Source organism: Pseudorca crassidens, chromosome 8 (assembly GCF_039906515.1).
Source record: "Pseudorca crassidens isolate mPseCra1 chromosome 8, mPseCra1.hap1, whole genome shotgun sequence".
NCBI lineage: Eukaryota > Metazoa > Chordata > Mammalia > Artiodactyla > Delphinidae > Pseudorca > Pseudorca crassidens.
The window spans coordinates 28552012-28578946 of NC_090303.1; the positions used below are offsets into that span (position 1 = coordinate 28552012).

General features: G+C 34.5%; 1 protein-coding gene across 2 annotated transcripts in view; it reads right to left on the reverse strand.

The window, feature by feature from the left end:
* The window catches only part of SEMA3A (semaphorin 3A), a 507605-nt gene that overhangs the window by 162712 nt on the left and 317958 nt on the right, over positions 1-26935 (reverse strand). For both annotated transcript variants that reach the window (XM_067746089.1, XM_067746090.1), the window contains 2 exons: positions 11111-11268; positions 6584-6646 (listed from right to left, as the gene is read on the reverse strand). In XM_067746089.1, the coding sequence (XP_067602190.1) occupies positions 6584-6646; positions 11111-11268 (221 nt within the window). The remainder of the gene's footprint in view (positions 1-6583; positions 6647-11110; positions 11269-26935) is intronic.

Consider the following 26935-nt stretch of genomic DNA (forward strand, 5'->3'; position numbering starts at 1 on the left):
TATTCTTTGAATATTGAATTTAAACTGTTATCAGTTTGCCTGTTATTTACCTCCAAGCAGAAATAAACATACACACATGAATGCACATGAAAACTGGAATGCTCATTTCTGTGACATTTAATAAGAAGTCTTTCACTTGCTCTCATCAGGAATCAGTTGTCTATATACCTGAAGTATCATCAAATTTCATCATGGAATCATACTTAAAAATGAATAAAGTGACCATAGTCTTTCATTTGTGAGGTCATCTAGGGTGCCCACAAAAACTTATAATCAATATTATCAGGAACAGTAAAGGGTCTATGATTCTGCTCTACTTGTAAGATAACGAGCTACCCTGACACAGTTTTGCAGATGCTGGCAGAAGATATACAGCTCCTGAATCAGAGATAAATGACTTTATTGTTTACAGAAATATCAGTAGTCAAAGTATCAGCATTTCTCATGCCAGTTACCCAAGCTCCAATTCCCACTGGGCAGTGAGAAGAGGGCCAAGTGACACCTGCGCATGCAGTGAGGTGCATTACAGCAGAGGAACTCTGGGTTGAGGGAACCTGAACACTTTATACTAGGCATAAGCATCCTGGCCATTACATTTTAAGGAAGATGTTATGTTCATTGTACCTGCAGGTGAGCATAACTTGCCCTTTGCTCTCAGGGAGACACTGTCTCTACTTCTCAAGGTTATTTTAAAAGTATCCTTTTGCTTAAGAGTTCCTCTGTTCATCAGATGTGCAGAAGTGTGAGAGATCTATGAAAAATTATCTCCCAACAATTAAACATCAGGGTTTCGAGATTTAATGAAACCTTATGATTTTTATAGAATCAGAGGTAATTCTAATTATCCATTTAGAGTTTTAACATGCCTTGAAGTCCCTAAAATAAAATTTAAAAAATTAAGTTGATATCAACTTTGACCTTTGAAAAAGTAAATGAAATTCAAGGACTAACATGCATTTTAGACTGTACTGCAACTTCAGATGAATGTGTAGCTTCAAATTCTCAGTTGCATTCACTTGGCAAAAATTAGTGTTGTTAAAAAAAAAAAAAAAAAAATTAGTGTTGTTGAGGTCCTGCAATTTGAGTCATGATAAATTCGACAGACATGTAATAATATATCATATGTTAAAAATGAGTAACAACTAAGGACAAAAATATATCTCTTAAGAACTGCAAAAATGTCCCAAAATTCAGGTGCATGATATTGCACTTTGAAATGTATCCAACAAGAGCGATTTTATGAGAATCTGGTTTTTTTGTTCATCTCAGATGGTTGAAATTTTGATTTCCAACAATGTTCAAAATATTTCTAATAGTCATACGGTTGCCATTTGGTTTTACTGAAACTTAGTACAAAGAGAGATGGTTTAGCAGGATAAACAAAGAAGATTCAGAGAGCTATTGATTCGAAACAGATTCTTTTACCAGCTTAGCATGTATTCAGTTTTCATTTGCAAAACAGGGTCAAGGAAGTTAATCCCTCAATAGAAATGTTATTGTGAATACAAAGTGGATTTTAAGCACCAGAAAAATATCAAAAATAAAAGTAAATGCAGCTAATAGCAGTCAGAATAGAGATATCTGGATTGCATTTATGTCCTTATTGAGGGTATCTGTACAATAATATATATCATGTAATTTTTTTTAAAATTACAACTCTCAAGTAACAACAGTGGAAAAGTTCATGAGCATTTCACGCCTCTAATATAAAAATATCGTAACAACGTAAATGTTTAGAACTTACAACACCAAGAAAAGAAGGCAATGGTAGGATATATATCCTGCATATTCACTTCTGGAAAAAAAATAAGTTTAGATTAATCTTATTGTCAGAAATGCCATTATCAGCAGCCTAAGGCACGTTTGTATTCTCTCTCTCTTTTTCTCTCCATCTATGTATATATGAAGAAAGAGAGAGACTATACACATCTTTGGCTGTAGATTCCCTCTTACCACAAAGTCCTTTCATTGTGGACTAGTTGCTCAAATCCCAGCAGCTGATTTAATATATATGTATGATGCAAAACTGAGCTGTGAGAAATGATGGTTTGTATCTTCCCAGCTGCCTGGGAGAATGGGGAATACTTTCTGTATAATGCTACACTTAGTGACACAAGAACTATGTAGGTTCAATCAAGTGGTATATCCTGACTTGCTGGGTGGCTATACCATGTTGACCATCTTAACCGGACTTAAAAATGACCTACTCTCAAGATACATAAAAATAACCAGTGTCTTTGTCCTGTTTTTCCTATTGTATTCTTGCATCTGAATCTAATACCAAGAAGACAGCACTTCCTCCAGGATGGTTTGTTTAAAGGAGATTTACTTGCAGAGGACATTTAGAGAAAACACTAAAACCAGTAGGAAAAGGGTAAACTTGGATTCTAGAAACCACGGAGAGCACTCAAGAAGGTTGTTAGTTTACTTTTCTATAAATGTTCAGGTCACTTCCTATTTTGGTTACAATTCTATGTTGAAGTCCTGATGGCTGCAAAAACCACTCAAGGCCTCATTCATGTGGTTTTGAGCATCACAAGAGGTCTTTGAAAGGAATTACTGTCCCATCAGTCACAGCTATTATTTACTCAAGATACAGTGCAGAATTTCCTTCAAACTGTCCATGTATCACTTAACAAATATGGTGTTGAATGAAAATTAAAAAAAAAAAAAACCTCTTTACCCTTAATCTTTCTTTTTAAGTGGTTATTTAAGAAATTTTTGGTAAAAATACTAATTCTATTTTTTATGTTTATCAAGGAAGAAATGTTACAATCCCAATAAATCAACTATTTGCTATTTTCTAAAATCATATATTAAGAAAGAAAAAAAATGCATCTGTATGTTAAAGTCCAAACATAACCAATAAATGTCATGTATCCTATTTAAATTAGTTATGTAAGTTGAGATACATAAGTGAGGTCTCCTGAAAAGTAAGATAAATTTTAATAAAATTTGTGCATTTCACATGCACAAAATGTATTTTGCATAACAGTCAATGAAAAGCAATATTAAAGGAATGAGATGGGTTACCAGAAAAATAGTACGAAATATATTTTATTATTTAAATATACTTTAGTGTTTGGTGTTTAGTGTTAAGAGCTAAAGGAAAAATATATTTTTCTTTTAACTAAAATATATGGAACTTGTTGTGTTTTCCCTTCACTAAATAAGTGTTAACAAAGAAGAATAAAAATTCACAATGACTGAATTCATTTAATGTAGAATGTAGAGGAATAACAAAAGCATGAGCATTTTATCAGGTTACATTAATTAGCTGGCTTAAGATCTGTATGACTAATATTGACATACTGTTAAACTTTGAAAAATTTACATCTTTCAGTGCACACCTAATTACCTATCTCTAACATAATATATAAGACATAATTTATAAGTTTTCAGAATCCATATTAAAAGGTGTTATGAAATAATCAGGTGCCATTAATACCCTGTATCAGACTTAGCAACCACCGTATGTTTTAGCTCCTTTTAATTTAGTTCTATCAAACTCATAAGCATTTTCAGTAAACCTGAAAAATAAAGTTGCTTTTCTTAGAGAGGAAACCTCTGAGGTCATGATTAAGGTTATTCATAGGGCACTGTGGGGATCTTGACTTTATTGCAGCTGCTGAAATAACTGTGTCTGGGCTATTACCAGAATCCCTCAGTGTTCAGTATTGACAGTGGAGCAGGAGTGGGAGAGGAAGGAAGGGGAGTGGAGGAGAGGGGAGGGGAGGGAGGGGAGGGGAGGGGGAGAGGAGAGGGAGGAGAGGGGAGGGAGGGGAGGGGAGGCGAGGGGAGGGAGGGGAGGGGAGGGAGGGGAGGAGAGGGGAGGGAGGGGAGGAGAGGGGAGGGAGGGGAGGGAGGGAGGGGAGGGGAAGTGAGGGAGGGAGGGGAGGGAGGGAGGGGAGGGGAGGGAAGGGAGGGAGGGGAGGGAGGGGAGGGAGGGAGGGAGGGGAGGGGAGGGAGGGGAGGGAGGGAGGGGAGGGAGGGGAGGGAGGGAGGGAGGGGAGGGAGGGGGAGGGAGGGGGAGGGGAGGGGACAGGAGGGGAGGGAAGGGGAGAGGAAGAGGGAGAGGAGCAGGGGAGGCAAGGCGAGAGGCATGGAAGATAAGGGAAATGTACTGAGGCGAATTTTGGAAACCATAAACACAAAAGAATATCTGCTATCTTAGCAACTGAAATATGCTCAGTACTTGGCTCAGTGCTTTTTATAAAATCCAGATAAGTTGTCAGATAAGTATGGTTATTATCTTCAGTGTTCAGATGGAATTGAATTCAGAACAGTTCCACACTACAGTGGTCATGTTCATTAGAGAGGACCAAATAAATTTCATTAATGATGTTTTCACTTAGAAATTGTCTAAGCAACTCTGTTACAGATACTAATAGTTAATTTTGTATCATGCATTACAGTCTATGTAATAATTTCATTTGTGATTGAATCTTACAAGAATGTCACGAGCTGGTTATCATTATATCCGCACGCTTAAAAAGATCAGAATAGGTAAGGTATTTATTTGAATCTCTATTGCTTATTATCTGTGTGTTAATAGCTAAGTTCAAATCCATACATGCCACACAACACCAAAAACTTCAGCAGAGCCACAAAAATTTTGATCTTGACTTCTAGCATAGTACTCAAAATGTTCCAAAATTTTTTTTTTGTTCCAAAATTTTTGAATGAAACAATTCTGAATGAATATGCTGAATCATTATATTTCTTAAGAAAACAGTGGTAATGATACCCACTTGACAAGATTATCGTTAAAACTACATATATAAAATACTATCTAAATTATCAAAGTACTTGGCACAGGATAGAGTTCGCAGTAATTCTAAGTTTCCATGTCTTCACCTGTTACACTTTAACAGAAAGAGAAAAAAAAAATCTGTTTTTAAAAGTCACAGCTGTATACAGGTAAAACCTCCATTTCTCTCCATCCTTAGTTATTATCACACTGAAGTCTTTCAACATAATTTGTTAATGGTAAATATAGCATTTTGATGTTAATAAATTTTTGTGTATTCAGTCATATTTTTTGCCTACATTTATGCAATATTACCTACTTCTAAATAATTATCACAAAATCTATTGAACTTCTTTCTCACAACTGCAAATATGTCCCATTAAATGGATACGATACTAAAACCCCCCAAAAGTTAAGGTACTTGCTCAATTAAAATTAATGAGTCAGTGGGGAGTCAACATAAAATTCTTGATTCTTTGGACTCCTACTTCATTTTTCTTTCTATTTACTCCTTTTCAATCATCCCAACCTATGTATTAACTTGGGGTAGTATAAAATTTGATAGAACAAAATTTTTTGTCCACTTTCACATAATCAGAAAAATGTTTACTGTACTATGGTTTAATGTGACGTGTAATCACTATATTTAAATTGAAATTTTTAAGGATGAATTTCCCATGTTTGCTGATATGTATTAATCGTGGATGGGAGATACCTGTGCTTTGTGCTCCTTTATCTGCCTTCACCTGTAGCCAACTCTGCTACCAGATTGAGACATTCTTTTCCATGAATACTGATTTCACTTCTAAACCCTTCTAAACATATACATAATCTTAGCCAGCTGCTACCAATCAATCAGACTGTCCCTTGAAAATATCTATATGTCTATATACATACATACAAGTTGATTTATGTCTTTATGCACATAGAATAAATTTCTTCTAAATGCTAATATAGAGACAAAACTTTTAAACTTATTTCCTTGTGTTTTGGACCCAAAAATATCTGATAAGACCTAAAATAATACAAATATTTAAAATCCTGAATTCATGTTAATTTATTGATTTAAATGATTATAACTGCCTTTCATGATCTGTGCAGATCCTTGGCTATACTTCAAACCAGTGGCCCACTTAATTTAACTGACAAAGTTTACCTCAGGAAAAATGGCCTCTACCTACTAACAGTGGTACAACCATTGTAGGGACTGCTTACCATTCACTCATCTTTTGTCCGTAGTACCCAGGACAATGTTTGTTGCATAGTCATTTCTCAATCCATATTTATTTAAGGAATGAGTGCATGAAATGTGTGAAAGAAGGAGGGAAGGGAAGAGAGGAGTTCTAAGGGAGGAAGGAGAAAAAAGAAGAAATGTAAGAAGGAAAGAAGGAGAAAGGAAAAGAAAGAAAAGGAATAGAATGAAATGGAAAGAAGGAGGGGAATTTAATCATGATGATTCAGAAGAAGAAAAATTTCAATGCATTCAAAAGGAATTCAAGAGGAATTAACATGAAAACAAATCTGCACAAATAAGTGGACTTATTGAGTATAAGTATATATGCTAAAACTGTTAATTACCTTTTGTGTATATAAATCATCAAAAGGAACCCATTTTTGCTTTATTCAGGTGTATTGTCATTTCCTACCCACTTGCTTTACATAAGATTTTCAATGCTTTACATAAAAATGTCAATATTCAAAATCAAATATCATTAATTTGTTTCTAAGTCCAGAAGCAAAGAATGGTGTTTAATATAACACTGGACAAAAATGATGATAGAGTAATAAATTCCTTATGCAATTACTAAAATAACTTAGTAGATTGATACTTACCAGGATATCTTTTCCAGCCCACTTGCATTCATCCCTTCTGGTGTAAGACACTGGCCACACAATCTAAGGGCAGAGAAGAAACATTATTTTCTGCCAATTAAGTTTTCTAAGAGATCCAACCTTATAGTCTGTTAGAACAAGTGGAGCAACTGAGATAAAGAAAGTTCCATAAAGCATTATGTGGCAGGAACCTCTTAGTTTAAGACTTTGCAGTACCATCAGTCAATTGGCATGAACTTAACATCTTTCACTCTCTGTCTACCCATTAGGCTTTGCTGTATAAATGAAAGTTGAGCAACACAGAAATTTATGCAGTCAGTAGATGTAAGCAGTGTCCAATGCAAAGAATTGTAAGGCAGGTTGGGAAAGGGAGATCATCCTGAGACCACGTGAGAATCCAGTGAAGAGAGATAGAAATAAGCATAGAATGTGGCTTGCAGTCTTCTAAATGAATTGGTCTTTATCATAAAATAGTGATTTTGAAATGTTAACATCAGGTGCTCTGGATCCATTTCTGTCATTCAAATCTCAGCATGACATGCTATAATGAGCAACTGATAGGGTTAGAAAAACCCATTTTAGAAAGGAATTTTTTTTTTTTTTTTTTTGGACAGGGAAAATAGGTAAGAGTAGCACTACATAATTTCAGGAGATAAAGGAGGAAATGAAGAAGCAAATAGATAGCTCTAAAAAAAAAAATCACCTTCCCCACTGTGGGCAAAACTCAGACTAACTGTGTAATAACTGTATTTTCATCCCTGATATTTGGTCTTCATCTTTCCAGAGGTTCCTGTATTGTTTGAATACAGTGACAGTGGTAGATAAATCAGGTGACAGTGGTAGATAAATCAAGGCATGACTCATGGCTTAGAGGATTGTAGATGCATTTCCCTCAATAATATTAATTCAAATACCCTCATCTAAATTTTAATATAAAATTTTCCAGTCCCCTGAGCAATTCCCATGACTCCTATCTGTACTGGGGTAGAGCAATTTTAATTTTTTTTTATTCATCTTTCTTTTCTGGTAACATTAGTTAATTTCAGGGAAAAAAAAAAGTCATATGTAAAAGAAAAATCCAGAGATGATGGCAGTTCATCATCCATGTCTGCTAGAAAGCTTTTAGTCTCAAAATGACTGATTATCATTCATCTGGGAACCTCTAGATAATTCAGTATAAATGGTCATAAACTTGGGCAAAGGCTGTGATAGTCAATCTAGGGAATTAAAGAGCAAAATATAACACATTTATAAACAAGAATTTAGGACATATTGAAATAACCTATGATGACATGGCAAATGCATTTCAGGTCCATATCACAATAAAAAGCCTTAAAAATTTTTGGACATGGATTTATTTTTACCATTTGAAGCTCTTAATTTATGTATTCTTTTCCTTTTCATGTACTTTTCTTTTCATGTGTGTTTGTGTATGTAAAGTAAAACATACACAGGAGGAGGATCAAATATAAATTTTCTCTGGGACACAAAAATAATATATAGAAGAGCTAAGATTTATTGACTGTATATTCAGCTTTCTAGCTAGATTGTGCAAGAATCACAGATTATTAAAACAGATAACTTTTTAAATTGAAAAGGGCAGGTTGTTTTCTCGTAGTCTCCTAGCTCTTGATTATCAGCATTGACACAACATGGGCCTCATTTTGTGATTTCTCTCTTATGACAAATATTAATAAAAAGTAATTTTGCTAACATTCATGCTAAATTCTCTCATATTTAGAGGGGTGTGTACTCCCAACTTGTTACAGATCAGGGTAAAAAAATATTAGCTTAAAGATCTGGCATGAGTAAAATAAATTCTGGTGTAGAAAGTGCTCTTTTGGAAAGCAATTTAATGAGAATAACTATAAGTCAACGGAACAAATATATAAATTGTCCTTCCAATAGCATCTATTTCCATGAAGAATAATTCCTATCTTTTGGTTAGACTTGTTAACCTGTTGATATTTTTTCTTCTTGCTCAAAAACTTCTCAGTTAATAGTGACTAAATTTCTTACCCTCATATTCAGAGTGCTTCATGATCTATTTTAGACTTTCCCTTCTTTAGGCTTCTATACATCTACCCATGGTAGCTCTTCTTACTCATTAGCAAATAAGCATTTATGCCTTAAGGAGATTGAGACCTTTACCAAGGCCAAGAATCTTTTCATGGTCCTTCCAAGCCTGAGACTGTGTTTTTGTCTCTAACAGGGATTGGCCTAGTATTTACCTTTATGCTCATACATCTTTAGTATTATCTTGTAAGTTCCTCAAGAATTACTGATGACATACCCTAGTGCCCCCTATACAGTTTATCACAGTAGTAGATGCTCAGGAAAAAGTTGTTGAATAATATTACATATAGGTTAAAAAGAGCATTAATAGACAATATAGACAAACAGATATAATCCTTAAGTAAACTATATTTACCCTTATAAAGAGTGTGATATAATTAAAATTAAATAATGTATTGAAACGAATGCTTTAAAATTAGAAATATGTCTTCTATTATTAGAATAATGATCTGAATCAAGAGCCTATAAGAAGAACACTATAACACTAGGCAAGTCACTTAACTTTTATTTAACCCATTATTTCAGTATATGTTTATTACAAGTGATGCATCCTGGGCACACAAATGTCTCTAGGATTTTTCTTACCTATAAAATAGTAGGTTGTTTATATGACAATTTAGTCCTTTTCAATTTTAGAGCCAATTGAATATATAAACCAAATTAAGAATATTTATTCAGAAAAAATGTTGAATACATTAAACATATATTCTGAGGTGAGATGTGCTCAAATATTTTCTATTTATAGATATATAGATATATACAATAGATACATAGATATAATAAGTATATATATATATTCATATATATGGATTTCACAAAATGATGAAATTTCTATAAACACTGAAAATTTGAACTGATATAACCTCCTGTTATTAAAATATGTAGTCTTCCTAATCATCTTAGATTTTTCATTCATTTTATAAAGGATGGTTATCTTTCACTAAAACAACAAAAACTTGCTTATTTTTTGACCTTTACAAAAGATGCTAAGATAAATATTTTTATCATTTCAGAAAAAACAATGGATAATCAGTTTTCTTAGATAGTAGATAACCTTAGGGATACTGTTAATCTGAGGAAGCTTCAAAATCTAATATATTGAAAAATCAAAAAAAGAAATATCCAAGGTGATTTTTAAATGTTATATCTTAATTCCAAAATATATCATTAAGGGCAGTGCCATTTTATTTGACTGTATGTTATGAATCAAATCTCTTAATATATAGTCAGAATTTTAATGTTTGGGTAACAGAAGAAAAGTAAAAGTCTTAGGTTTAGCAGTATACTCTATTAGAGATATGAATCAGCCCTGAAATTAAATCTTCACTTTATCCCAAAACAACATTCTCCAACCAGAAAAAAAGCTTTTTACAATTCTGTTACTTTTTAAAAATAACTGTCCAATATGTTACAGTTTATAAAAAGTTGAGGCACACGACTTTAAAACCAAGTGTTAAGAAGCAGCAAAACTTATATATATATATATATATATATATATATATACACACACACACACACACACACACACATACATACACTAAAGTGTATGCACCCTAAAAAGCATGTTATATTACCACTCTTGGGAAAGCTGTTGCATAAAGATCTTTGTTCCTCAGAGAACTGACAGGAAATACCGACTGAAAAAAAACTGTTTGACTTAGAATACAGCATATAGACTCAGTAGCACAATTTCCACTAATCTGTCAATCCATATTTTTTTTCCAAACTGTATAGCTTATTAATTAAATAATCCAGAAACACAATAAAGTATATTAAAAATACTGATAGAAGGCTAGTTTCTAAATGTCCATACTTGCAAAAACCTGACACTGAAAACTGATCTTTGTGATCAGGGTTTGGCCAACTTTTTTGTTTAAAAGGCCAGATAGTACATATTTTAGGCTTTGTGATTCAGATGATTTCTATCACAACTACTCAGCTCTGCCATTGTAGAATGAAAGCAGATATAGACAATATGTAAATGAATGAGAGTGCCTGTGCTCTAATAAACTTTCCAAACGCAGGCAACGTTCAGATGAGGCATGTGTATGATGAGTGATGAACTCTGCATGTGCTGGAAATATAGAGAGATATGTAAATTATATATAAATATATATACCTAGTACATGAAATCAATTATGATATATTTCTATAATGCTTTAAGTATTTAATTTTATGCAGGAAAAATGATAGAACTGTGGAAGAATAAGCTAAAGTTAGTATTTCTTATAATGATCACTGAAAATAGTACAGTTTCCTCCCTGATAATTTTGACGGTTTACTACATCCACTGATTTGTGATAGATCAGTGCATTATTTTTATTTGTGTCTGAAAAGATAAAATATTAATTTAAACAATTTTTTTCAGTTGTCACACTGTTAAATAACTAGAAAATTCTATATAACTTGAATTGTTTCAAAAGAATAGTACATATATTAGAATAAAGATACCTTTTGAAAATCCTTGATATTAACCAGGTTGAATGAAAACATGTGATCCTTTGCTCCAACATACAGCCTACTCCGTTCCTCATCCAAAAGGAAGGTATGATAACTGGAGCTGTTTGCCAAGCCATTGAAAGTGATCACATTGTTGGATTCCAACATTTCTGCAAGGTAACAAAGCAAGACATTGGGTGTTAATGTGAGGTCCTATATGAACACAGACTATTGGTACATGGTAATGAGGCTGCTGCCTGCTGTAGTTACAAATCAGTGGTTATTCTTTGTGGTAGTAAAAAATATACAGGACTTCTTTACATTTCATTGAAGTGGGAGTTATACTCCCATTAGTTTGCTGATTTCATATTCAAGACCACACACTCCTACACAAGAAAGGAGAGAAATACCTTGTCCAAACAATTGGGCTGGTGCAATCTCTCCATGTAGTAATAGATCAGAATGGTCACTTTGTATACAAAATGTCTTTAACTTTACTAAGACTTGTTTAAGTGGTTTCATTTGCTCCAAGTCATTGCTAGAAGGATAAGCATAGGGACCAACAGAGCAGAGGTAGTGTGGGGAAAACACTGTTCAACCTCCTAGGTTGTTTGAGGCCTCTTTTTATTTACGTCTTTTTGACCATTAAATCATTAACTTCACCATCTAAATCCTTTGTAATATTTTGTAACTGACATATATAATAGATCAACTGAGTTAGGCTTTTATGAAAACACTGAATTAAATAAATTTTACTACATGACCCCAATTTTTCAGTTTGTTATTGATTTCCAATTTGCTTTTGTTGTGAACAGGCAAATACTGAACTTTTTTAGACCTACACCTTAAGTGACAAAAACATCTTCAGATAGATATAACAGTAAGTCCACCTTTTCACTAGAGAGGTAAGTGTTGATCATCACCAAAGAGGTTTTCTTTATCTGCTTCAATTGAAATTAGGTTTATATATATATATATACCACCACAACCCATCTCTTATGGGATAGAAATGTTGAGGAGGCTCCAGAAATGTGTCCTGAATCAATGATTCAGATTTTTACCGTGCACACACAGAACCTTTTCATCAGCCTCCATAAAATGTAGAATGTGCCTTCCAAGGAGAGGAAGCCGAAATGAAGACCCTTCCGCTTCAATGTCCCAGCCCTATCCCAGGACATTAGTCATTTGATAAGTTACCTGCTTTATTTCTCTTATTGCCTTTTCCATCTTATCAAAAATATTATTTTAATAGAGAATAAAGTTCAAACTCCTTAACTTAGCCTTAAAGGTCAGATCAACACCATCTGTGTTTAGACCCCACCGCAGTACTCTTTCTCATGTCCACAACCCTCCAGGAAAACATGCTCTGTGGTCATCCACTTATTAGCCTTTCCTGCCATTGTTCCTGACACAACTATATGCCACCTAGAGAAAATAGTATCACTCTTCCAAGCTAGTTCAAATGCAATCCCTAAGAATTCTCATAGAATTAATTTATTTGTAATATTTTGCTTGAATTACTCATAATCTGCATCACACTGTCAATTATTACAATCATTCCTATAAATGAGTTATCTACCAGAATTAACATTCCCTCACGTAAGGAGATATATAGTTAATAGCTCATTATCCACAACTCACATGGTTTCTTTTCCATATTACCAGGTCATGAATATTAAATTGAATGCTTGCCTGTCTATCTATCTACCTACCTACCTACCTATATATCTTACTCACAAAATTAGAAGAATTAATTGTTAATACATTGTTAAAAGATGCTTTTCTAATTTCTTCATGAGAAACAGTACAATACTGGGCTTGTCTTATCTTATTCTCTACCTCTGACAAAAAAAAAAAAAAAAAAAAGGAAGGAAGGAAGAATAGAAGGAAGGAGGGAAGGAAGAAATAGATCAAGGGAGTTTCATTCATGCAAGTCATCATCAGAAATAAATGAGACCTGTGAGTCTCCAGAGAGAAAGAACAGAGAATCCACCACATGATATCTGAATGTAAATGCCATTCCTCTCACGAAATGATTGTAAAGGATCAATGCTACAGAGAGTCAATGTAAGACTGATATTGCAGGCACCCTGAGCTGTGTAAGGATGGAAAGGGCTATTACCAGAGACAGGGGCTGTATCCCTGGATATATTCATGCATTGACTGAAAGGTTGTATAAAGAGATCTGTTTATCAAATAGACTAGATAACCTTCACTCTTTTTTCCAATTCTAAACACTATAATTCTACCCTAATACCAGAGAGACTAAACTATAGGTAGCTAGGCAAACTAAAAAAATTTAAAAAGCCAGCTGAGTCTAAACCAAGAAAATTACATAGAGATAGTAATCATTGGGAGGGTCATTTAAGAGACACAAGGATTGATTTTAATTTGAAATGCATAGAAACCATGAAAGAGAGGTCTAAGCATAATGTGGAAGAAGTTATAGGAAGACAACTACTACAGCCATAGAACATGGAGTCACAGTTACAGGTGAAAACACAAGCACCACCTCAGTACGTACAAGGTGTGTAAACTAGCATGAGTTCCTTACACTACCTGGGCCTCGAGTTCTGGAAGATGGGGTTAATAATAAATCTCCCAAGAGTTATTATTAAGGTGAAATTAGATAATTCATAAAACAATTACTGCAATAGTTTGCATAGTAAACACTCAGTTAAAGATTACCTGTTTGTATAAGTAGAGGTTAAATATTAATGTTTGATCTTCTCCACTACAAGTAGGAAATTAGGGTCCAGATGGAGCTGAATGAAAAAAGTACTTTTCTACTTTCTTACCAAGTGTGCTAACTTGTTAACATCAGTAATTTTGTATGGTGAAGGGATAAATAAGAAGAGCACTATGCTCCTTGATTTACATTAATATTAAATGTAATGGTCATATTAAGAACATTATTCTTTTTTGTTTGCCAACTTCTGTATGCTGAACTTTAAATAGCAAAAATAATGACTTTCTATATCACAATTTTAAACAATGAAAATATTCATACAATTGAAAAATATGTTACAGGTTGAGTTCAGGGAAAATTATTGGTTCCTAGGTACCGACAACTTAGAGAAAGTCTTTAGTCATTTACATGTGAAATCACTCTAGAAACAAACTACACTTTAAAAAATGTTACTGCTGGATCATTTCATTAAACAAAAAGGCAATTTTTCCTGGAGTACAGGTTAGCAGCTATTCTACATTCCTTTCAAATGTACTTAACTTTGCCTCATCATTCCTTTTGCTGCAATTTCTTTAGATGTTCCTCTGTATCAGGGACTTCACACATTGCTTTGTAACTGAGAGAGGAGTCCTTTTGAGACCTTCTTGGCAGTGAGCCAGGGCAAATTCTGGATTGCTTAGATTATCTCACCACTTTTCAGGGTGAAAAAACCTAGGTTAAAATCAGAGATTTTTTTCTCAAAGTCTAGATTTCACATTTTTAAATATTGTGTTTTCCTTTATGATTTTTAACTTAAATGTATGATTTTATTTTCCTTATATGTAGACATGTTCAGCTGCAATTGATATTAAATAACTTCAACTTGGACTTTACTCCTTTAGAGTCAAAGAATTTTAGGTGTTTCTTTTCAGCTTCTGTTATGTAAATCTTACCATTACACAACTTGGTATTGGAACTAAAATTAATATTCAGTAATATGAGATGTTTAATACTCCACTACTTTCTTACATCTTGCCTATGTTCACATTTAGTCAAACAACAACAAATGTTACTTTAGAAAAACCTAAATTTCTATAGAATCAGCTCGACTTTGGTGAATCCTAGTAGACTAAAGCATACAAAGGCACTAATTCTTTTTGGGTGCAATTCAGTTTTTCCCTTGTTGAGACATTACTTCAACTTCTACATGCCGTGTCAACCATAGAGAAAAGTAAATGTAGGACTGTAATCAAAAGTGCCATTTCAGACAAGCACTCTTAATGAACTACGTATTCTTAAATTTGAAAGATAATTAAGCAAACATTTTGTTTATTCCAGATTCACCAAATGATTTAGTGTTTCTATAATTTGCTTAATGACAAAATGAAAGATAAAATGGTCACAAGGCCAAGCAAATAGTCTGTGTTCAATAAATGCTACCTATTATCACCATTATTATTATGACAGGCTATAAGACAATGCAGACAGTAAGCGTAAGTGTATAGATGTTCTGGAAGGGAAAATCAATTCATATAATTTCAAGCAGCACTGTTTTCAATTATAAATAGATTGCATTCTCTTGTGATGTAATACTAAAAAATCTTATGAATCTTACGACGTTCAAGACACAAAGTCCATTTGATAGATTTTTTAAATCTAATATCATGCAGCAAAAGGAGAAAAGAAATTTTAATCGATCTGTTCTTTAATCAGAATATAATCATGGGAGAAGAACTGTGATTCTCTTCTAATGAGTCAATTGTCATTTTCATTATACTTATTTATTTATAAATTTTCAGATTTGCCTTTTCCCCCGGAATACATCAGGATCTCTAATGTAGCTCTATTTGAATAAAGAAAAAGGAAAAGACATTGTTAGCAGTCACTATCAGTACGTTAAGATACTGAAAAATTATTTTATAAGTTAATGCTCTTCTTGTATATTTAATATACGAAAAGAATAAAAGGTGACAAAATTTACATCAAAATCACATATGTAGATTCAGCTCTACATAAGAAAGTTGTATAGTTCCTGTGGTATCTTGATTATCTTTAGGATAAGCACAGATCTATACAGATGATTACATTACAATGATCGAATCAGATTTCAAAAAGGCAATAAAGTGAATACTGCTTTCTAGAATGCAAGACTGCCCAGAACTAGACTTTCTCATAGTTGGATAGAAAACTGCTGTACACTTAACCTCAAATCCAAACAATAGCCATCCTGTTCTCTATATTTCTGACTTCCATGACATTTCTATTTCTCTCCTCCTTCCTTTCTCCCTCCCTTCAATACCCTCCCTTCTCTAAGTTTTACAGCATGAAAGGTAATAGGACCCCACCAGTTGCTGGACTCTAACGAACTGCCTGTATTCACTGATGGCTTTAGGCTTATGTCCTTTTTCCATGACTTGAACTTTGTCCTTTTCATAGAACAAAGATGCTATTTAAAGTAGTCAAAGTTTGGGTCTATATGATGCCAAAATATTTTGACTAAATGATGATCACATCTAGATATTTGTAAATATTGGAAAGTTCATCAAGGTCCCAAAATTTTGAGATTCTGTATTTCATCACTCCCTAGATTATTATTTAAATTTCCAAAAACAAAATAAGGGCTGAAAGGAAAGGTTGCACTATAAAAACAAAACAACAAAACAAGTGCTATTTACTATCATTATCATTTCATACTTAATCAGCAAAAAGTTTAGAAAGGACCAAAAAAACACAAATAAAGAATAATTTTTAGAGATTAATAAAGTTATATTGTGGGAAAATTCACCTTATTTTTCTGACTTTATTTTGTTTATCGAGGACTAGTTTTTTAACCTTCTTACACGGAAGTGTAAGAGGACATGAATAAAAACCAGTAGACAGAAGAGAAAATACAAAGGAAATAAGTTTTCAGTGCCTATTATGTGCCAAAAAAACTGCTGAATGATTTATTAGTATATTTATGTAAGGCCCACAACAACAATTTGAGGTGGAAATTTTCATTTCCATATTTTCTCATGAAGAAATTGACTCAGATAGATATTGGGAATATCCTAGGTCATAAAGCTTGTGAGATATAGAGTCAAGATTCTAATTCCTGACACCAGAGGCCAGGCTCTGTCCTCCTCTGCACTACCTCTAAGGCGGCAGAATTTTTGAGAATACTAAGAAATGATCATTGAAAAGAAAAAGTGAGAAATATAAGAATATGCTTTGGAGAACACTAAGAACTGATTGTTGAGAAGTTTGGTTACCTCTCACTATCACATAATTCACCTTAGTTAAGAGTTTCTTAAATATTTATATTATTTTATTTGCTCTGTACTTGGTCTTTTTATACAATAATAACTCTGTGTATAATCTTATCCACAACTATGGCTTTCGTCACTAGCAGTATTTTGACATGTCTCATATGTATGTCTTCAAAGACAGATTTTCCCCCCAAAAGCCAAACAAAGGCTTACTAGTAATCTCTATTTACATATTGCACAAATATCTCAGAGTCCGCAGGAATTGATCAGAACTCACTCCCTTTTCTTTTTTCCATTTACATCATCACCTTTCTGTACATTTTTAAATTGGTTGCAAGTATCACTCATCCAAAGAATTGTACAAACCAGAGCCTCTTCATCATCCAGAGACCCATTCCATCACTTCAGTTTTGTTCAACACTATAATTTCTCCTGTAACTTGCTTTTGCTTATATCCTCACTGCCACTGTCATAGTTCAATTCCTTATAATTTCTTCCCTTGATTATTCTAATTATCTTCTAATAGAACTTCCTTTCTAGGTTTATACCAACAAGCCATGTTATGCACTGCCTCCAGAATAATCTTTCTACAAAACAAATATCCCAGGTATGATGTAATTAGTAACTAAAATGTAACGAATCACAAACCTTCCATCCATAAATGCTTTATTACATAAACAAGCTGTAGGAGTCTATATGGCTATAAAATTACTGGAAAATGTCCATAAAAAGCAGAAGTACAGCTAAAGTACAAAAGCAGCAGCAACATCATAACAAACACTTATATGCCAAGTACTGTTCTAATAACACACACATGCTCAATATTTATTGTGTGTGCATTATCCTTCTACTAAAGGAAATCACTGTAGGTAAACTACAGTGAAAGCAGGAGTAGAAGGTGTGAACACCAGACTACTCCACAGTGTCTTTGATGAAGTTTCACAAGACACACACCAATCGCCAAAATATGAAAGAATATATTTTCCTAGAAGAAAATATATTAAAAAATGTGAAGCTTGTTTTCAAGTCAAAACAACAATTGTATACTCCAACAGTGAGAGAGTGAACTCCTCCAGCTCGCTCACTCACTGTCAGGAGATAAAAAGTTGACCAAAATGCAATTGAAAAGCATAGGAAAGAGGAACTGACAAAGAAGAGAGAGGATTGAGTCTTGTTGCCAAAGTTCCAAACTAAGTAATAACAAAATCAAATTTTCATTGAAAGAGATGAAATTGATTGGGAAGATAATAAGAATAAAAGATAGGAAATAAAACCTAAAAATAAACGTATCTGCAGACTGAAATGTCACCATCTGCCAGGAAAATCTAATCTTACAGAGGATCAGTTATGGAACTTCCTAAATAAAGGAAGAATATATTTGGAATCCATTAATAAAAGCCCAGTCACCTATTGAAGGCAAGTTATCAGGTGGGCTTCATCCTTATTGAAAGCAAGATTATTTGCCAGAAAACAAAACAGGAATTTGTGCAAATACCCAACTGAAAACATATGTGACTCAATAAGTTTATACCCAGCAAGAAAGAGAGGCAATATCAGACATTCGGAAACTTGCAAGGTTTAAGGATACAGACCACCCATCAATTCAAGAAACTACAGCAATAACAACTTCTTAGTAATATATTCATTCAAACAAGGAATGGATCAAACTTCAAAGCACAGATATTACATCACTTGCCTCTTTAAAACCTGCCTAGAAATTTCCAACATATCATTTGAGCCCTTTGTATGTTCCACACGTTTTTGGGCTCGTTCACCAGTAGATTGTGTGTATGTACCTATATATAACGATTTATAAATATATATATTTACACACACACACACATGCATGGGTAGAATTGTTTCCAGTTACCTCAATGGTCTGCTATCTATAGTTACCACAGCTTAGAATGTGGTCTATCTCCCAATGGTTTCCGAGTTCACTTACCGTGTGAACCTACTCAGATTTCAGGATCTAGGTTACGCCTCTCCTGTGAATTCTCCAGCCTCCTAAGGGACAGTATATCATGCCTTCCTTTGTGAAACAGTACCATGTAATAATGTAGGTTAATCACCGCTTTATCTTTTTGGCTCCCTTTCTAGAGTTAAAATATGCTGCTTTTACCTATATTTGTATTCCTAATCCTAGAACCTTTTCCTGGTATATACCTCGTCTTGGCCCATAGAAGCAAGTGTCTCAATAAATAGTATTTGAAACACCTTTTAAAAAAAAAGGCAGCAAAAACTCAGAAAAAGTAAATATAATAACATCTAGGAATAAGTAAATGTTGTGATATTATATGTCAGATTATAGACTAGATTTTCTGATTATATATTACATTCAAATAACCAATAAAATTATGCCATCTAAACCCTAAATTATTTATAATGTGGCTATAAAATGGCTATTTTAAAATATTCTATGTGCTAAGCACTACTATAGTCATTTTATATATAATAATCATATGAATAAAGTTTTTCAGAGTTTGGTTTAGTAACATTAAACATAGAAATTATTGCAATAGCAATAGTTTATTGCTACAGTTTATAGCAATAGTTTAACTGGTCCCCTATCTTCAATTTCTCTCAATTTTAACATATTGTTCAAGGCATTATTATAAAAATTGACCAGAGCCAATTTCAAAAATGTAATGTTTTTATTTTTAAAAAAAGCACCTACACCCACCACTATCACCTTCGCTCAGTCTCCCTAATAAAAGTCACAGTCCCTAATCTTCCTTTGCTACCTTGTTCTATGCCTATTTCTATAAGTTCCCACAACTCTATCAGAAATGGCCACTTTACTCTTCTCTAAATCTAGCCTCCCCCCTCTTGCTTCTAGTTTATTTCCCATGTTCTCATGCTTCAAGGTACAGTTAGAAGCCATCTCTCCTATGAAAGCCTTAAGAATTAGTAGGTATCACTCCCTCCTCTGATGCCTCACACACTTTGACCATTACACACACGAATGCATTAACTGCATGCCATTTATCTGCATGGGCATTAGACTATGTGTTTAGTTCTTTTAGATATAAAGTTACCACAGTGGCATATGGGTCTAATTATCTGTAGAGGAAATGATTAACTAGATAATTAATTATTGAATTTGAGATCTACTTCAGATTGTAGTCTGATTTGCCTCCATTTGCAAAAGAGCATGAGTGACTCTACCATTAACAGTTGCAGAGACCAGGTTTAAATTCAGGTCTCCTAGCTCTCAGTTCAATCCTCTTTCTAAATAAATCTCTAAAAAATTGTAACTTTAATTTTTTCTCCTTATTTTTGCTGCCTGATAGCTGATAGCAGTAAGTTTAGGGCACAGGCATATAATCAAAAAAAAAAAGTTGGAAACAATTTACAAAATAACTAATGCATAATGTTAATTTTTACTTCTTGGAAGAATAACAATGAAAGTTTAAATGTCATCATTATATAAATCAACTAAATGTTTCAATGTGGACAAAAATTATTAATACAAACATATATTATAACTGATCACTCATTTCTGTGCAAGATGATTAGTCAGTAAAAATTTAGAATTGAAATGTAGATACTTCTTTTACAATTCAAATCAGTTTAATTTGGTGCTTTAAGTGATGGGCTAGTGATCTAGGATTAAAATTTGTTTCTAGATTCTGTCTTTTGTTTTATTTGTAAGGCTCCTTCACAGGCAGGTTTCCATCATCAATGAGTTCACCAGCAACTGTGCATTAATTGCCTATGAGTGGTAAGCATTGTATCATTAGCAAAGTAAAAAAAAAAGGACGCTTATCTGATTAACATAATTGAAAGTTTGATTTTTCAGGCAGTCTTGGTCATTCCATTTACATACACCACAGCATATGTTTCAGTGTGTTCTTCAAATAACTAGCATTTCCCCACATGACTAAAAGAAAGCAAACTTTTTCTGATACTTACAAATTGAATATTTCATTTCTCCAGTAACAAAACTGTGTAAAATATACACATATGGAGAATTAAATAGTTATAAACCACTTAGTCACCCATTATGTGTTGCATATGCTCACTATAAGAATTTTTTTTAAACTGCTTAAGAATGATTTATTTGAATTGCCTTAATGCTGAGCAAATGACCTTTTATTGAATAAATAAATTGAGTATTTTATCAGTATTTTTCCATTATTTCCATCCCAAAACACATTTATGGGAGCAAAAAAAGTTTTCCTTAATCACTGACAAAAACTGGTATGTCCAAGCGTGAACTTACTAGAGAACATACGTAATTCAGTGTTTGTGGGTGTCCCTTTGTAACTGAGACAAGAATCTATTTAATTCTTAGAGCTGTGAGGGAGAGAGAAGGTCACAAGGAAGTCCAGGAGATGATGTGAATATTCCCAAGGATAAATCAAGTAACCAAATCCAAGAGGCAGCTGTGTGTGGCTGGGGATACGAATTACCTAAACCCCAGATTTGGCTGACAAAGGTGTTTACTGTATGTTTACTGAATGAATGAATAGATGGATTTCCAATTAGGTGGATAAAATGGATATGTTTATCATGTAAAATAGTGCATATGGGTTAGATAACTCATAATTTATCCTGCTGCCCTTACTACTCCTAGTCTCTTCATTCTCTAAACTATATAGTATCTGAGTGCCACAAACAAATGCAATTCAAGTTTGTCAGTTGAAAAATAGAAGTTGTTCACCTGAGATGTTTTTTTAATTGTCATTTCTGGGGGATGTGGGGAGGGAGGGCATTCACTTGGCATGTCCCACCTCTATAACTAGAATGTCCCACCTCTATAACTAGAATTTTGATCATGAAGGCTTCAGGCTTACTTATAAAACGATTTTGTTTGAATCAGATTTCCCTACAGAGGGGTAGGAGGGAGATGAGAGAGGATGGTGTTGAAAACCAATGAACTCAAAGAGTCTCTAGATGAAACCACACAATGTGTTCTGGGGACATTCTAATCTTAGTGACAATAATATCCTATTTATGATGGAACTCCTCAAGTATTTTTCCCCTAATAATGTATTTAATTTTGAAGTGAGCACATTTCAGCAATGGTAAGCAATGGAAGTCAGATGCCCTAATGAAATTAGTTCATAACAATTCATTGACATTTTATAATTTTTCTACATACACAAATGAAAAGGGGGTAAATAGGATTATTATATAGATAATTTGGGAAAAATTAAGTTTTCCTATATTCTTCTCTGCCAAAATAATTTTTTTGTAAAGTTATCTGATAGTACTACTTCTAAAATTAATTTTGTATAGAAACAAAATAATTTAAGAATTTTACCTTATACAGAAAATGAGACAAGTTTAAATTATTCTATTCTCTTTTCCAAAAACATTCCACTGTAAATGTATTCCAAGATTGGGTCGTGTTTAGAACTGTTCTGGGATTGAAATTAAATATAATGTGAGCCAGGTTTGGTTTAAGAGCCCAAAGGACAACTAAGTGATTCCCTAGGATGAAGCTAAAAATCCAGCTTGTTTTGTGGAAAATCCTTGCTCTCCCAGGGCCCATTAAATCAAGCACATCTCTGGACTGGACAGGACAGCAGACACTGAAGATTCTCTAGACCAATACAAGACACAGAGACGTTTATCCCCACAAGACAAACATCTAATTCAGAAATAGATTTACTTCTTTTTCAAGAGTAGGCAAAAAAAAAAAAAAAAAAAACAGCTTAAGTTCTTTTTAAACTTTCTTCTATACTTCATCAGGAAATGTGGCTGTTTTCCTCTTAAAAAAACAGCAAAAGAAAAACCAAAACAAAGCACTAATAACAATGTTAGAATGATAAGTAATAAATCTTGTTTAGAGCGAAACATGACCTCCCTTTAATCCCTGCTGGCCACAATACACACTCAAAATTAGACACTCCCATTAGTCTGAATGCAGAGAACAATAGGGGTAAAATTTGCCTTTAGACCTGCAGGGAGAGAAAGTGTGTGTTAGTGCTATTCAGTCCTAATAAAACCCTCGGAGTAGTTCAATGTGAGCAACTAGAGTCCTTTAACATTATCTAAGGTCACTGATATCTTAATACTTCCATTTTCCTGATACTTGTTTATTTTGCATGTAAATAGTTAATAGATTATCTTTGTAGATCATGTCTTTATAACAATATTGTTATCACTAAACTTTGGATTAAATAATAGAAAGTAATTTTATATACTTAAAATTGGAACATGTTTATTTTTTCAAAGACACATACTTTAACTTTCTATTCAAACTAATCAATTGTTATGAAAAGAGCAACTTATGAACTTCCACCTCACAAAACTTGCTTTAGAAGTTGAGGTTATGTATTTGGCTGTGTCCCTAAGCAGCAATGCATTTTAAACAAGATTTCCAAGATTTTAAAAATTTATTTTAATTTTATATTAATGTTGTAAGGGTGTTATTTAAAACAGGCGTTTGTTTCTTATTAAGTTAAATGCCACTACTGATAAAACTCAAAAAGTGGTAGAAACTAGTATAATTACAAAATTGAGAAAGATTTTCTAATTTTTCCCAATATAACTGTTGCCTTACCATTTCTAAGTACTCAATAAGAAGAAATTACTTCTCCTTAAAAAAACCAAGAAATTAGTTTAAAAGTTCATAGTTGAGTTTGTTTGATGAACATAATGACTTCCACCTCATTTAGTAAATCAGAATCTAAAAAATGCTACACTCAGCCCTCTTGATAGGCTCTGGAGTTTATCAGCCCTGCTTTGACACTTCATTAGCTGTCAAGAACCACTAAGTGATATTATGAAAGTCTTGATTCAGGTAGTTGAAAATGCTCTTATTGCAAAAGGAGCAATCAACAGACTTTAAGTCAAAAGAGGATCTATCAGGAAAGGCACATCATCCACATCCCGTACAGTTGGTTATCATCCTTGCAGACATCAAAGAAAGAGAGAGCGTTTGAACTATCAGCAGTTGACTTGTAACATTCATTAAAAGTACACATATTGATTTAATATACATTACAGCAGAATTATCATTGACCTTAGAACTCTTACCTTACACTCATGTGAGGACAAAATGGGGATTAAAAAAATGCCTATTTTCTTCCCAAAAGAAAGACCATAAAAAATAAAAACGCGCATGTTTTAATCTCTGCTTAAATGGATTCTTATACTTGGCCTTATACTGTTTTTGTGGCCCATCTTTTCTTAAATGTGTTTTTTGTTAATTAATTAATTCTATCATGAACTTCCTCTTTAAATACTCTAGTTGAGGTTCAAAATAATACTGTAGTGAAATTTAATTTTAATCATAAAGTCTTTTATTTTCTTTCTACCTTCTACTATATTTCTTATGATTAGTAAACAGAAAACTAAACAGGAAAAGCATGTGGCTATAAAATCTTAAGTATCCCAGACAAAAGTTAGAAAATATTTTCTGTGACGCTTACTTGACATCATCTATATATTAAGAACTGTTGATCCTGTCTCTTTGCCTAATGAAAGCAAACATACATGTAGATGAATGAATGAATGAATGATGCTATACAGGTATATTTCTATAAAACAAGATTCTTCTGATGCTTCATGGAATAAAGGATTCCATGAGAAAACGAGTTTGAGAGAATACTACATATATCATTATATTATACTTCAAATTAAGACACTGAAGACTTTTGGAGGTAAGGAAATTTGCTTAAGGAAACTATTAAACCCAATGTTTACCTACCTTGTATGACACTGAGTCTCTTTTTCCTTTTAATACAAAAGCATTCTTTTTCAAGGAATATTCAGGGAGATGCTATCATATTAATGGCAGAAATTGATTATTAAAAATATAACATGAATAAATAATGGGATGTTAAAATATTTGGGAAAAAGTTTGGTGGGAATTTTCTTGAAATCACAGACATTATCTACCTAGGCTAAGTATTCTGAAAACTGAGTACAGACCAATTCCTTTCTTTGTGCACTAGTGTTGTCTTCAATTCCTTTAATTATTGGAGGGTAACAGTATTGTAATAACAATACCCCATGTTTTCGGTAGATTCCTTAGTATAATTTTAACTTGTAAAAAAATATACATTTCCAAATTTTAAAAAAAGGATCTATTTAATTAGAACACTGAGAAAGGCCATAAAATTAGTGAAACACATACTTAACAAATATTTAATATCGAATTCAGCCAAAACTGATTAATAGCCATTGTCTGAATAAAAAATTTGGATGATTTCCCAGAATTTAAATCATACGTCTAGAATTGAAAAATAAAACAAAGTCACTTTGTTTCAAGAGACCATTTTTTTGTTTTCGCTTCTTGGTTTTAAAATATATCTATACCTGTACATTTCAGCCAACTCATTTTTTTGTAAAATGGTACATTTTGTAAAAACATTGTATGTATTGTAATATATATCAGGCACATATATATATATGTCAATTCTCTGATATATATAATCGGCCTTAGAGCAAGAAAGGCGTCCATATGTCGTGGTGGGGGGGGTGGGGAGCCTTCCTGGGGGTGGCTCAGTGGGTGAGGGTAGCTGCTCTCGTGTATTCAGGCCAGAGGGGTCCTCACGGCCATCCACAGGGCTGTAGCCACAGGCCGGCGTGTAGCCATTAGCTGACATCTCTGTCTTGTGATGCTTGTCTGTGTGAGCAGAATCTGAGGTGGGGCCTTGACCAGGCATTTAGATGAGTGATGACAAATTCTGGACACATATGTAGCCATTCCTCCCTCCTGCACCCACGGCAGACACAGCTAATTGATCACTGCATTCAGGATCCTCCTGCCAGGCAGGCCTTTCTGAAGGATGAGCATCATCCCTTCCAGCCAGGTGGGGAAGTAAGCCTCGTGGGCAGCATGAGCTGATAGCCAGGCCCCCAAGCTAAGAGGACAGTGCCCGCTCTCAAAGAAAGGCAGGGGTCCGGTCAGGCCTAAAACTCACATTTGGGTGATACGTCCTGCCCAGCTCCTGCTCTCGGCCCCTTCAGACACAGACCAAATTCTGGGACCCGTAATCATAACTATTCGGGTGCTAGCTGGCTTCCTTGAAATGCCCTTTAAACAGAGCGTTGCTCCTGGCACGATAAGGATCTGCTGTACAAAACCCCCAGTGAGGCTTGCGCAGGGCGCAGCTTCCAAATCCCTAAGCACTTTGTCGGCACATACTATATGCCCAACCTGGCATCTCCTCAGCCGGGCACCAGGGCAACCTACCCGTTTCCCTTCCGCGCATCCTGTGCAGTGGCTTTGCCGGTCCTGTGAGTCAGGGATCTCCACCAGGCCAGGCCCTGGAGCCATGGGTACAGCATGACGGCGCATGGAGCCCCACCTGGGTCCAGCTGCGGAGGCTGAATTATCGACCAGTAAATGGCCTGGGGCTCTCTGACGGCGTCCTCTCGTCCCCAGAAAGAGACCCACGCCAGTACAGAGACTAACCTACTTTCTTTTCCCCACACCACAATCCGTCAGCCTATGCCCACAGCTGTGCCAGTTTAACAGAAACGAAGGCAGACGCCACAGAAGCAAACCCGCAGAACCTGCCGCAGCCAGACAGGGCCAAGATGGCGACAGTCAGCCGCCCTGAACCGGTTCCAGTCTGACCACGAGGGCCGCGCCTGCGCAGACGAGACCCAAAGGATTAGAAAGTTTCCTTTGCTTCATTACCACCCTGAGACCTCCGCTCAAATGGGGGGCTTGCACTTTGCTAGGCACAATTAGTGCCTGCCATGTGCAAAGAACTGCACATGCTCCAGCTATTTCTGTAAGTCTCCACCCCTTTCCGCAATTCTGATGGCATACCCTCCCCTTAAAAGTTTCCCACCTCCATCCCCTTCGTGGAAGGGGTCTTTCTCCCTTCCCATACCTTGATCAACAAATAAAACTGCTCTGCCGAACCTGGTCTCCTTCAATTGGCGTGAGTGGCACCAGGCAAGGAAAGGAGCCAGCTGGCGTCCACCCAATCCCGGGGGGGTTGGTGTACG